At 46.6% G+C, this 14,786-nt stretch overlaps 1 protein-coding gene across 1 annotated transcript in view; it reads left to right on the top strand.

The window, feature by feature from the left end:
* The window catches only part of CAMKK1 (calcium/calmodulin dependent protein kinase kinase 1), a 225,843-nt gene that overhangs the window by 185,653 nt on the left and 25,404 nt on the right, over window positions 1–14,786 (top strand). Inside the window, exons 13-14 of the mRNA XM_059717711.1 lie at window positions 2,406–2,493; window positions 8,868–8,996. Of these exons, the coding sequence (XP_059573694.1) occupies window positions 2,406–2,493; window positions 8,868–8,996 (217 nt within the window). The remainder of the gene's footprint in view (window positions 1–2,405; window positions 2,494–8,867; window positions 8,997–14,786) is intronic.

Raw genomic sequence — 14,786 nt, forward strand, 5'->3', positions numbered from 1 at the left:
TCACTGCCTAAAATTTCCTTGAGCCGGTAGGTTAGAAAATGGCAGTGCTCTAAAGTTGATCCTGCCTTTCTCAGTGTTTGGGTCTGATCATATTTATACTAAGGCACTTTTAAAATTCATGTTGTTGGGAAGGGGCAGTGCTCACATAAAACCCCTTCACGCTGTCAAAGCAGCCTGTTTGTGCAATTGCTGACTGCCAGTTACAGAGCCAGCTGCCTCTCGATGGCCTCTTCCCATCCCAGGAAATGTAGTCCCTCAGGTTTCCAAGCCTTTGCTGCTTCCCAGGTGGAATTCAGAAAATGGACAGTCTCCCTCCCATCTTAGACCTGTTGGTGTAACCTGTGCATCCTCTTTTCTCACCTCACCTGCATTTCCTCCGTTTAGGAGCCTATGCTCAGCGAGACAGAGGGACTAGGCACCCTTCTTAAAACCAAAAGATTGATTATTTGGAGAAGGAACATATCTCTTATGGAAGGCTTGCCATCCCTGATAGCAACTGAGGCAAGGCTGACCCTTTGCTAACACCCAGTGAGTCACCATATCTCAGGCCTCATCTACAACTACCCGGTTCTGCCAGCACAAGTTGTGCCCAGCCACCAGAGTGCATGCATTTCCATACATCTCTAGCAGCATTGTGCAGCTCTGCTGCTGCAGCTGTGTCAGCCAAGTACAAAGTGCTCCCTGGGAAAGTGCCGGCTGCTGAAGGGACCACTAAAGCCGTGGGAGTGTCTACAGACACCCTCTGCTAGCTGCTGGACAGTGGCAGAAACCTTGTTGCACCCAGAGCAGGTAGCACAACTCAGCTGGCAGACAGGAGGCTTCTGTCACCATGTAGGAGCTTCCTATGTAGATGTACTCAAGGGTACAGCAGTTTAAGCTCGGTTTATTCCACCAAACAATTGTTTCTGCTCTTGAGAGGAGTGGCTTTTAATCCTGCCAAAGATGCCTTGCTCCTGTGAGTTCTTAGGCTATTACGCTTCAGGTTCAGACCGGACCAGGTTGGGCTTATCAAGGTCAGATTCCCAGGGCCACAGTTTTTTGCCTCGTCTCTTAACAACTTGCAAGAGTTGTGGTGGCTGTTTTTTTGTGAGCTATTGTTTCTCTTCCTGCCGGGTGTTTTTCTGACAGCCCCTTAACTAAATCAACACACACAGTTGGCAAACATCCTAATGATCAGGATAACATGCAGCATTCTTAACTTAATACAGAGCAGCTCCACATCTAGCACACCAGGACATCCCTTAGTCTGATAGGTTTATATTGTTGGGTTTATTTCCTTTTACTGTAGGGGAGAACGGCGGGGGGAAGCATTATGCTTGATTCTGACCAGTGTTTTTAATTGCTCACATTCATGTGCACAGTATTCATTCCCATGGGGAGGGGAGTATCCTGGCATGAAATTGTATATTCCCGAGCTCCAGCTCTTAGTAAACATATGCATCACTGAAAATTGTTTATGACAGAACTGCTGATAGACGCCTTCAACTGGCTATCGTAGTACTATCATACGCTGTTGTAATATAATTTTATTTGAATTGCACTGCCAAAATAGGAATTGCATCTGTTTTTAAATGCCTATACTTGTGTCATTAATATAACCAATTCTGCAAGCTTTTGCTTTTGAGGGTAATCCATTCTGGAGGGCAAAATGTAAGATCTAAGACTGCATGAATGAAGGTTTTACAGGATCAGGGGCTAAATTATTAAATCATGCTTAAAAATCAAAGGTGCTAGTCAGCATTTAGTTGATTTTTTAACATTTTGTAAGTCGCTTGGAAAGTGAAACTGGTCAACTTTTTTTTTTGGTGCTTCTTCAGCCCTTTTGGCAGCCCAGTGCTAATCTGTTTTGCTTGCAAAGGAATGTTAAATTTAAATGCAGCTTTCATCAGAACTCTTGGAAACATTTCAATTAATGCAAACTGCAGTTTTATCCTGGGATTTGAATATCAAACCAACTTATTTCTCCCAACATGTTAGTGCTAATAAAGATTCTGCAAGCAAAACGGTGACTGATATGTCACTTCTACTGCCCTGTTCAAACACGGTCCTCCAGTTATATTCCATTAGCTCAGATTCTGTTTTCAGTGATCCATGACTATAACTGATAGTACTCAGATATCCCCAGTTAAACCTGAGTGTCCTTTCTGCCTTGCCTTTGTAAGTTATATTGGTGTAACTACGGGCAAAATGTGCAGAATCATTAGTAGGAACTATGATGCATATGAAGGAAAGAATCCAACTGGACTTTCACTTACTAAGTTGGGCTTGCAGGGCTCTCACAGTTTTAGAGGGAAAGTCTCGTTATCTGTAAGGTAGACAAGTAAACAGATTGGTAGTAAAAGGCCTACATATGACTTGTTCATTAGTTACTCTTCTAACTATAAGTTGGTATTTTCTTTAATCAGGCCACAAACATGTGAAGAGCTCAAGGACTTGATTCTCAAGATGCTGGATAAAAATCCAGAAAAAAGGATAATGATCCCTGAAATCAAGGTAAGGTGGATGTGCACATTTGGTTGAGACGATTTCATATTTCTTTTACATCTGTAGTGTGTCAAAACTGTTGCCTTGGAGGTTTATTAATTAGAAGAATTCAGTGGGTAAGCATATTCACTTTTCTACTTGTTTATAACAGTTTAATCACTGTGGGCTTTTAAAAAAAATATGAATAAAAGCTTGATGATGATAATTAAAATGGCTCAAAAGCTGGTTCCTTCTCAAACATCTCTTTCTTTCTTAGCAATTGCTAGATCAAACGTATTAGCTCTAGCAGACATCAGTGTGTGCTACAGTGACTATGAAGGCAAATAATACATGCTAATGCTTGTTGTGCTACTTGTTATAAAGGCAGCAGAAGGATTAAGACATGTAGCACTCATTTCTGTCCATGCTACAGTTTTTTCCACAACTTAGGAATCCAGAACAACAAATACCCCCAGTAAGAAAAAGATGCTGCTTTGTATCCTCTGTATCCATGCTGCTTTGTATCCTCTGCTTACCACTAGTATGTGCTGCTACCATCCCTTGAGATGGCTCACCTGCCAAAAACTCCTGACTGCTCCAGAGAAATCCAAGAACATGCAACTCCTTCCGTTGCTGGGTACCTTGTTTCTCCCTCCCAGGCCAAAAGACATGAACTTTAAATTGTGCTGATGCCAACTGGGGTCAGCAACAAGAGGAAGCTCCCCTATGATCTGCAAATTCAGAAGAGGAGACTGTTTCTCTCCCTCCTTTCCCCACACCCCAGGACTAAGGACAATGAGAAGGTGCTCGCTGCTCAGAAAGGTAACTGTAGAGACCCCCTCACAATTAAATCCTATAGGCAGCACACTTCAAACAATGGAGTCTCATACTGAATTCTCCTTGCAGCTGCCCTCAGCTAAGATGAAGCAGTGGAAACTCCAGTGGATGATTACTAGGGCTGTGTGAAATTTCAGCAGCTGTTTCAGAGGTGTTTCGGTGCCTGAAACACCAAATCTGAATCAAAATGGAAGGCTCCAAAACAGCCCCAAAATGAATCAGAAGGCTCCAAAAGGTTTTGGAAATGTTTCAGAGAATTTCAGAGTTTCGGAGCTGGGCTTTCAGGGAAACAAAAACTAAGAAGAGGGAGGGGAAAGAGGGGGGAAGGACTGCTTTGATATTGACATCTAGTTCTGGTTCGATTTCCCAGCTCTCTAATCATTTCCCCAGCTCTTCCCAGGGAGTGTGGGCCCCCGATCTATGTGCGGGGTTTCAGCAGACTGCTGCTGCAAGCTGGGGCCAGTGGCAGCTGTTTGGCGTAGCTTGCGCCAAGCGCTGGGAAGACTGCGGTGCTGCCCCTGGCTCCAGCCTGCAGCAGCAGCCTGCTGAAACCTGGCACGCAGATCCGCCCCCCCCCCCCGGGAAGAGCTGGGGGAAATGATCAGAGAGCTGGGGAACCAAACCGGGGGCTGGTCAATCCCTGTTGCATGACCTGGCTCTGCAGGGAGCAGAGATCTGTGCCAGGGTCTCTTCGCCAACACGGCCTGCCCTGCACGGCCCAACATTGGAGGGGCAGTGCAGGGTGGGCAGAGGCAGCAAGGAGACCCCTGGCATAGATCGCTGTTCCCTGTGGAACCGAGTCATGTGGCAGGGACCAGCAGGCTTGCTCACCACTCTGTGCTGCTTCCCTGACCCGCGACCCAGCGTGATAGAGATCAGAGATCCGTGTGGGGGGTCTCCTTGCCTGCACGGGGGGCAGTGGCCCTCCCCCTCCCTGAACAAGCCACACATGGCCCCGTCCTGTTCCTGGCTGGGGCCCTGCAGCCCCCAGCCTCAAGCCGTGCCCGGTTGGATAGGGCTGTGCGAAGCTTCCCTTGCAGCCCGTTTGAAACAGATTCAGAGGAGATTGGGTGGAGCCAAGTCTCTGAAACAGATTCAGCCAAAATGAAACAGGATAGCGATCCGAAACACCAAAGTGAATCACTGTCCTCCAAAATGGCTGAATCAGTAACCAAATCCAAACACAGCTGTTTCGTGTGCACAGGAACCTATGCAGAGGATACCTGATCCAGAGCCCTGTTAAGACCATGCAACCTGCTCAAAGCCTAACTAGTCACCTGAAGGCTGCATGGATATTATGGAATATAAATACCAACTGATCATGCCTTCTTTTTAGGGATGCATCCCACATGAGGCTGCTCTTTGTACAATTTTTTATGCTATTCAAAGATTTTTCTGCAAGGGGATCCTACACAGTGGCAATAAGCTGCCTGCTGTCCCTACCTCTCCAGGTCCATAGTTAGTTAAACATCTCGTCTTCAGTGCTTGGACACAGACAGCGTTGGTCCTGCATATTGTCAAGTACATAAATGTTAGTATGTTGTTAAAATTCACTCCGGCAGAGACTGCAGGCACCTGCCTGACTTCTCCCTGCTAAACAGGGATTATTCTCCCTGCACCTCTGCCTTACGCAGACACCTCAGCATTAACTAGCAGACCACATGCTGGCTACAGTCCCTGCTGTGGGACACGATAAAGGCAGACAGGCTTTTTGGAGCTAATCAACAGATAGCTTAATGTCATTCCTTGGGAAAGCTGTTTAAGAAGAGCATGAACTAATTGGGAGAGGCTTTGTTTTTTTAATGGGTTGATAAACACTGAGTTAGGGGTGATAAATATTCCCTGCTGGGTTGCAGGGGGGGGGGAGGAACCCTCCCTAATAAAAGCATTTTTGCCAGGGCCTAGCCATGCCCCCCTCAGCCCAGCACTGTGGAAAGGAAGGGAGGGCTGCTCTAGTATCACCCAGCTTCTAGCCTGAGCCACTGCAGGCATGTGCCTGAATTTTTTCAGTCCAGAAGGGATGTCTCTGTGGTTACAAGCCGGTTTTGCCTAGCCAGGTTAGGCTAACCTGCAAAGATTGAATCAATTCAGGCTCAGGCTTTTTGAATGTCTGTCCCTAGCCAGGGGGTATATCCTTACCAAGGCCTTATCTCACCCTTTCCACACATACCTCCATAGTCTGGCCATATCTGGGCCCTGGTGTGCTTTGTGTGAGGTAATCAAACTATTTACTTTAGCTGTCTGGAACCCCTTGTCCCTCCACTCTCCCAGAGGCTTCTGCAAGGGAAACAGATGGCAGGAAAATAGATGTGCACCTTAAGCTCTTTCTCCTGTCTACATATAACCCCCTTTGTAATATGCCAGTGCCTAAATTGCATTGCTGTGGCTCTAAAACTGATCATCCCTGGAGCACTAGGGCTGCTTACAGATGTTTAAAAACAAAACACTTTCCTTTAAACTCAGTGTGCTACCGCACCAAGCCCAGTGCATGCCCAGAAGAGGCATTAGTTGGACCCAGCTTGCCCAATGTCTGTATAGATCAGGCACTTTAGTGGGGCTTTTTTTGGCACTTTTATCTAGTAGGTGATTGAATAAGCTTTAGATAAAAGCGCCAAAAAGCCCCACTAAAGCACCCAATCCATACAGACACTGCAGCGCTGGGTCGAACTAACATGCTGCTACTTCTGGTAAAGCACATTTTTTGGATTTGTTTTTTTTCCCTGGCATCTATCAGCAGCCTAGAAGATTTAACACTCCCATGAAACTAAGGAAGTTGATGCCTCATGGGACAAGCAAAGTCAGCATGGCATTTTTACAAGCAGTTTGTTTAATGCAGAAGTATCTCATGTATTGAGAAAGGATTTAGTAGATAGAGCTTTGTCCTGTGAGTTTAACAACCAGCCAGGTCCAGGAAAACACTGGAATCCACAGTAAAGGATTTCGGACCGCCTGAGGGGCAGAGGCTCATGCATCTCACAGAGCTGTGATGCATTTTTCTCCCTTGACCATAAAATTAATGGACTGAGATTTTCCCTAATTGAAGGGAGCCACTTTCACAGGGGCTATTAAATACTATAGCTGGCATAAAGGAGCCTTCAACTGACTCTTAGCACATCAGGCAAAAAACAAGAGAAAGAAATTTAATACCTTGCAGCTTTTAGTGTCATTTCAAGATGTTTATAAAGAAGAAAACTGACCTCTTCCTCGAGTCCAGTACATCACTCATCATTTTTGAGAGCAGCCATGGTAACAAAGCAAATGATCTTACAAAGCCAGGGAAGAAATCATTGCACAGAGCAGAACAATAGTAGTTCAACTTAGCAGCCACCTTCTGGCTCAGGGGTCAGTAACAGACTTTTGAAAGTATTTGGGCTCTGCATATAGAAACATTGGCTAAAGAAGCACATCCAGTCCTCCCACACTTCCCTTTCTTCCCTCTGCTTTCACTCTTCCTTATCTCTACTTGGCCTTTCATCTCTCCCCTAACATTGGTTGTAAAGTACTGTAACAAGGTTATTAAAATGGTTTTGGAGCATGGGTGCTAATTCTGTGATGTATATCATCATCTGTAATTTCAAGTTGATCATCTTGATTCTTTTGTTTGCTTTTTGTATTGTGGTCTTCATACTGAAGTATAAAAAATGACAACATTCTTGACAATTAAAAAAAGAATAAGAGAAGCAGAAAAATGGAAGTGGAACAAAGGGGAACTGGGCTGAATATCTACCCACTCTCTTGTTTAAGTCTCAAAGTGTCATGCTTGGTGTTCGTAGCTATTTAGCATATATCGTTTTACAAAATTAGTTCAGCATTGCTCTTGAAAAATCAAGCAAATTGTACAGAGGGGTGGGGGAATGAGGATATTGTTGCTTTTCAGTCACCTTGCTGCATAGATGATGTATAAGTCTGCACGCTGCCACCGCCACCCTCACTGCTGCTGAGCACTGGCTCTTGCATGGTTGCAGCCCCTTGCCCCAACACCTCACTATCAGTGCAAAAATCTGGGGGTGGGGGGGAATCCTTCCCCTCCACACTGTGGCCCCCCCCACACACATTGTCTTTGCCTTGCTGCATAGAATACAGGACATTTCTCTCCTAATGAAACTGCACACAAAACTCGGGTATTGCATAGTTATAGTCAAGTGATTTCATTTAAGGCTAATGTGGTATTTTGCCTCTGAAGAGGGTTGTTATAAGTACAATTAATCATCTTTGGAATACACAGTTTAATTAAGTGCCATAAAGAATCTCTTTGGAAGGTCCTTGAAGAGTGCTTCGGACACCTGCACCAAACTCATTTTAACATTTTCTAGGCAATAAACATCATTCCCAGTAAATACTGTAGACTAAATCCCCCGAGAGGTAGGCAAGCCTTGGATGCTTGGAGGCTCTTCTTATTAACAGTTTTTCAGCCAGCACCTGGATAAAATATTGGTATCAGAGCCCTGTGTTTACAATGCACAGTACAAGGTCCCTTGTATTATGCAGTACATTAGACCATAATTAATGCCTCCAGTGTGTGTGGCGGCACATTTACATGATATGATGCAGCAATGCCTACTAATTAATTACAGGCTCATCTAATAAGCTATCTGGTTATTTAAACTGGGGGAGCAGAAAGCTTCCTGGCCTTGTGGAAGATGTGCCAGTAGGTGCAGCTGTCACCTTATGCTCCAAAGCCACATTGGACCACAATTTATCCCTCTGGCATTCAGTATCTTAGGGAGAGAGGCCCCAGTCTTTGACAAGATGCTTCCTACTCTCTCTCATACGTCCTGTGTAACCTCTGGCTTCTCCCCCTGCCACTGCTTGCTCTCCTAGGCTGCTGCTTACGCAGTCTTCTGTGGAAATTCTCTAATGGGTAAACAGTGGGACAGATGGAAGAAAATTGGCCCTGTTTTTCATTCACATCATATATGAAAGTGTATGCAGTGTCTAGTCAGACAGGCATGCTGTTTGCACAGCTGCATGACAATATTATGGAGAGGCCTCCCCATGAAACTGAGGCCCTGCTACACGTTCAAGTTAAAGCTGGATGGAAACCAGCTATTGAGTCGTTACGCGTTTTCAAGTTCTAACTTTATAGTGGATTAGCTCTTTTTATAGCTGGATAGACATTTTTATCATATGATAATTACTGTGCATGTGTGGCTGGTCTACATTAATTATACAGTGAACCAGCTAGTTATGTGATCATACTTTGCACTTGTGGCCGGTCTTACCTTGCATGTGTGGCCAGTCTAAATTTATTGCATAGTTAACTAGTTATACATATAAAGTGTAGCAGGGGCCTGAGATATTACAATAGTGCTAGGCCAGAACATCCAAAACTGGGTACCCAAAGTTAGACCTCTAAGTCTGTTTAGGTATTTGAGTAACTGGCCTGATTTCCATAGGTACTGAGTACCTGTAGCTCCTGTTGGAGTCATTAGTTGTTGGGGGTGCTCAATACCAGCCCCCCTGAGTTAACCAGCCTCCCTCCTGCATGAAGTTCAGAGAAGCTTCCCTTAGTGGGGTTCTCTGCAGTCAGTTGTTCACAGCAATCTTTGCCTTCCTTTCCTGTGCAGTTGCATCCCTGGATAACGAAACTAGGGGAAGACCCACTGCCTCTGGAAGAAGAGCACTGCACTGTGGTGGAGGTGACTGAGGAGGAGGTGAAGAACTCTGTCAAGACAATCCCAAGCTTACCCACTGTGGTAAGTACAAACTGGAGCTTTCCTGGTGTGCATGCATCTGCCTTTGAATGCTCAACAGGGATGGAAAGTATTCAGCGCGTTGTATAAGTGTTTTGGCCATGTAATTAAGCTGGAGTTGTTTATCCCTTTGAGCTGGACATTTAGCTCAAATGTATTACTAATGTCACAGCTCTGTAATCCATGCACATATGAGCAGCCCCATTGAAGTCCAAGGGACTACTCAGATAAGAGCTGCAGGGTCATGCTCCAAGGTGACCATGGACATTTTACAAAAGCAAATTTCCAGAGACTTAAGTAAGCCCCAGTCCCAACAAGGTTACTCCCACTAGAAAGTACGAAGTAAGGGAGAGAAACAGGTTCTTGTCCAAGTTTCCTGGGCAACTGTACATGCATATAGACAAGGCAAGAAGCTGGGTAGGGGATCAGAAAATCCAGCAGACGAAGCTCAGAAAGTTGTTGAGTGTATGTGGCATAATCCAAAGCCTCAAAATGCATCTAGTCAGTGGGAGTCTTTCCATTGAGTTCAGTGAGTTTTGCATTAGCCTGTGTGTGCCAGTGCCAATTGTGGGAGTTGCCAATAGTGACAAAAAGTAGTGGGTTTTTGGGGAATTTGTATGTACCTTCAGGTCCAGATGTTGCAAAACTGAGACATGAGGCTGTAGTGTCTGTTGAATAGTATCCACCAGAAGCAGCCTGGCTGTCTGAGCTAGAGAGCATAATTTTACAGCTTTGAGTATGCCATTGTGATACTGGCTGAGAAATTCTGATAACTATTGAAATATCACCTGTCATCTCAGTGAAGGGCTTGCCAGAGAATCAGGAAGAAAGGGAATAAAATGACGCAATGCCAGATTGGTTGCCAACGGTCCCAGTACCATTTACTTTTCCTAACACTTCTTTATGCCACTGTATACCACAGACTGTTAATACAGTGTTTTGTTAGTGTGCCCTTAAGATCTTGGCTGGCTAGAATGACACTGTGATTTTTTTTTCCATTTGTTTAAGATAAGCTTTTCCCTCCAGCTTTTCTTCAGGGCTTATCTTTACTGCAGTGTCAGTTCAAGGTGTGGTTTCAGTTTTGTCACTATCTAGATTCCCATCTACATGCCAAACTCTTTAGCTTGAGCTAAGCAGTGCTTTAAGCTCAAGCCAGCCAGCTCATCGGGGGGTATGGTTTGAAGATCAAATACTGCTGATACTAGTTCCAGCAGTGCAATGGGGAAGCAGCTGCTCCAGTTTGAACAGCCTCTCAGCAGCTAATCCACTGGCTCTGTGCAATTCACATGGACTCCCTATTAGAATTTATTAATAATTATTAATATTATTATTAATTAGAATGCTCGTTCACTTTCTAATTAGAACAGAGTCTGCTCCAGATTCTAATTAGAGCGCTCCAGCGTTGCCTCATTGTCACATGTATTAAGCACCCTTGCCCCCATGTTTCAAAACAGCCATGGGGGCAGTTTAACTAAACCTTGCTGAATGAGCTTTAAAGCGCCCACATGGCCATTTTGAAATGCAGAGGGGCTTAATACACATTACAGAAAGCTGTTTAATTAGAACGGCTGTCTGGGAACTGCTCTAATTAAAACAGGCCCTCTCCCCCCCCCCTTCTGACCATGTATATAGGCAGCCATGGTGTTTGGCACTGTGTGTTTTAAATCCCCACAGAGTAGAAGAGGACAAAATCTGAACTTGGACCTGGAGCTAAATGTTGTGGTTAATTCCTATTTTGGGAGGGAATTCAACAAAGACTGCAAATTCAGGAGAAGGTGGTGTATTGTTTAGGGGGTGTCTTATGCTGCCCAAGTAAATCTGTTAAGTGGGGTGGCACCAATAGAGATTTTTGGGGCTGATACTGATAGCTGATTTTTAAGGAGGCATTTCAGCTGATACCAATCCGATTTCTGATACAGCGTGGAGAACTCTTGCAGCTGGTAAGTCTGTTGTGGAAGGGGAGGGAAGAGGTGTAGGGGGGCAGATCAAGGCCTGTGTGGTGAGGGAGAGAGTAGGGCTGGGGCAGGTGCTGCCCAGCTGCGGCAGGACATGGGACAGAGCCATGGCTCATTCGGGGGGGGGGGAGGGAAGCTCCTGCTGCTGCACGCACCCTGGGAGGGCGCAGGAGGGGGGAGGGCGTGTGCCCTGCAGATCTGCATGGGGCGGGCTGGGGCCAGGGCTGGGCTAGGCTGTGCTGGGGTCGGGTGGTGACAGCGGTGCTGGGAGCGGGGCTATGGGGAGGGGGCAGCCACCCCAAAATTCACCATAGCCCCTCCAACCCCCCTCCTAATGCTGCTGCTGTCTGCCCCGAGTGTAGCCCGGCCCAGCCCCCACCGAGAAAAGCCTGGCGCAGCCCCAGCCCCACGCAGATCCAAGTCTCTGTCTCATGCCCACCCTGCCCTGGTTGGGCAGCGCCTGCTCCAGCCCCAGCCCCACTCCCTCCCTCACCACAGGAGCCCCATGCCCCTTCCCTCCCCTCTCCCCTTCCACCACAACAGACTTACCAGCTGCACACAGCTCTCCACGCTGCCAGGCTGTGCTCACTGCCTACGTGCTGTGCTGCGGCTGCACGCATGCACGGGCATTTATCAGCTAAATTATCGGCCACATCAGGCTGATTTCCAATGCAGCCAATTTTCTTTATATTGGTGCTGATCCAATATTGGCTGTAATATTAAGCTCAACTTAGCTAGTTGGGATAATTGTACTTCTTCTTTGGCAATCTCTTGCAGTCAAGGATGATTGTCTTCCATGATTGTCTTATCTGTGGGTCTGAAGATGGCTGCTGAGGCCAATGCTGGATGGGCAGACTCTATTGCAAGTTGGGCACATGTTTCCATGTGGGGTGGGTGGCTCCAGTTTCTTGATTCAGTCCGTGACAGTACAGTGAACATGTGGCAGGATGGCTTCAGCTTGATCTAGCTGCCTGCGGAAAACTGGGTCCCTGCAGGGCTTATACAACCACGGTGTGTTCACTGCATCATTAGCTAAGTTAGCTGGATAAAAGCTACTTCAGGGTGTCTACCTATGTTCTCCTCTCATCTTAATTTGTAGTGTGGGCATAGCCACAGTGGGACATTTATAGCCATGTCATCAATCCTAGTTCGATCAAGGTGTCTCGTCACTTGTTGGAAATGAAATATAAGGATGACAAATAGCTCATACAGCTGTATTATGCCCTTTCGCTTCCGAAGTATACTTGCTCCGTTAACTTGTAAAAACATTATTTTCATGCATAATTTAAAATCTCCAAATGTAAACAGCTTCTGGCAACCTGGTTATTGAGTATGATTCTAAATAATGTGCTGGGGGGAATGATTGCATTTTACATTCACTGCTTGTACAAAATGTTGGGTGTTTTTACCAAAGAAATATCCTCAAAATGTCCTGTTTAATTAATCCAGATTCTTCAAAAGAGCACAGAGTTTAAATGCAGTATGCACTGGAAGGATTAATATAACTTAATTGGAACCCTGGGATATGGTCCCAAGCCTGGAGCCAGACCCAGGCACAGCATCAAGCCAGAGGCGCAGGGTATTTGCTGGTGATGTACATCAGAGCTGATCACTGCCTTCCAGCTTTCTGGGCTGCCACAGTCAGAACTTTAAGGCAAACTACAGGCATTCCCATCCAGTTTCCCTTAGGCAAGTCCTAAGAAACCGGTTAACTCCACATGCTGACACCTGAGAAACTGGAGTTACTTATATCCAGTGGCTGACATTGAGTCCATAGAGCTCTCATTTTCAAAGACTTTGAGCTTGATAGAAACTTGGACTGCATGCCCATGCAGCAAGAGGAAGTAAGACCTGCACTTGTATGCTGACACAGGCTATCCACACCTTGAAGTCTGGCATACATGAATAAACAGGGATCAGTGCCTGTATACTCCCTCCCCAGATCAGGGGAGCAGAGAGAGTGTGGCAGTGGGTGGAGCATTGTCTCCACACTTACATACCTTGACTAGTGTAGGAGTTGGGAATCTATTCAGCCTCCACAAGAGAAGACCGAGAGGGGATCTGGTGGCTGTCTATAAACTCACCAGGGGGACCAGCAGAAAATAGGTGAGGCTCTGTTCCCCCAGGCACCACCTGGGATAACGAGGAGTAACAGCCACAAAATGGTTGAGAGCAGGTTCAGACTTGACATCAGGAGACATTACTTTACTGTTAGGGCTGCCATGCTCTGGAATGGGCTCCCAGGGGAGGTGGTGCTCTCCCCTACCTTGAGAGTCTTCAAGAGGAGGTTGGATAGATATCTGGCTGTGATATTGTGATAGCAGCACTCGTTCCTGCCCAGGGCAAGGGGTCAGACTTGATGATCTGTTCAGGTCCCTTCCGACCCTAGAAACTACTAAACTATGAAATTATAATTTACTATGACTACATGTCAATAAGATATCACTTCCTTCCTGGAGCAAGTGGAAATGTGAATGAGTAACAATTCCTTGCCCACGCTGCAGCAGCTGGGGCAGTGCAGCTCTTTCCCTGACTTGACTTAGGACTGGCAAATTGCCCCACCACCCTGCACCATTGCTGCCTCCCAGGGGAGGCAGGGGGAGCTTGCCCCACCGTCCCCTCTGCCAGCATCCTGCGCCACCACCGCCTCCAAGGAGCAGGGCCAGGGGGGAGGCTGCTCTGTCCCCTCCATTCCCACTGCCATGATGGTGCTCCATGGAGCACTCTGGTTGTTTCAGTAAGCATTGTGATTGCCTGCCGAGAGAACCAATGGGAGTGCTCCAAGAGCATTACAGACAGACAGACGAGCTAAACCCTGTGTGTGTGTGCGTGTGTGTGTGTGTATAACTAGTAATAAAACTGGGGACTTGACAATGGTTTTATCGCTAGCCTTGTGGAATAGATAAGAGAAGAATGCCCTTCTCATTCTACAGAAGGGGGGAGAAGGAAACGGAGAGACCACTATGTATAAATCAACACGGCTCGACAGGATTCAGTGAAGCTAAACTATTTAAAACCAGTTGTAGATATTCCCTAGCAGGTTAAAAGGTCACAGAGGGAGTTGGTGTCAGAGCTGGAAATAGAACTGGCTTCTGGTCCTGGGATCTGGCAAGTAGAGTAGTTGTGGCCCATCCCATAAGTCTCAAATTGCTAAAGATATTCACTAAACTTTGTTTCTAATAATGCTTTGCACACAGAGGTTTAAACTGGCTAGCCAGAAGGTCAATGCTTATGTTGAATAGAAACCAAAGGGCTGTTATGCAGATCCCTCTAGTTCAGGGCTGTCCAACTTCTAAGGCCCGTGGGTCACACACTCTGGGGCCTGCACCAGCAGGAGCTGCATGCTACACAGGCCACACCAGGCAAAGCTTGGCTCACGGGGCTTCTCAGACTCTCCACCCACTGCACCATGTGCCCATGTGGACAACCCCCCTCCACTGCTACGCTAGAAGTCCTGCCACTGCTGCACTGCATGCCCCTCACCCGCTCCCCCGCAGGCACAGGCACCCTCCTCCCCACCCCACCCTGCCACTGCTGCTTCGCACGGGCATGATTCCTCTTTGCATCCCTGATTTTCCGCCTCCCCCACATGCAGCCCCAGACTCCTAGGTGACTGTGGCGGTGATGCCTACACAGTCAGATAGATTGCAAATTAGCTGAAGGGTTGTACTCAGAGGGTAGTGGTGGATGGGTCTTTTTCAACCTGGAGGGAAGTGGGCAGCGGAGTCCCCCAGGGCTCGGTCCTTGGGCCCGCACTGTTCAATTTCTTTATTAGTGACTTGGACGACGGGGTAAAAAGCAGCCTGTTTAAATTTGCTGATGATACCAAGATTTGGGG

The sequence above is a fragment of the Alligator mississippiensis genome, chromosome 14 (genome assembly GCF_030867095.1).
Source record: "Alligator mississippiensis isolate rAllMis1 chromosome 14, rAllMis1, whole genome shotgun sequence".
Taxonomy (NCBI): Eukaryota; Metazoa; Chordata; order Crocodylia; family Alligatoridae; genus Alligator; species Alligator mississippiensis.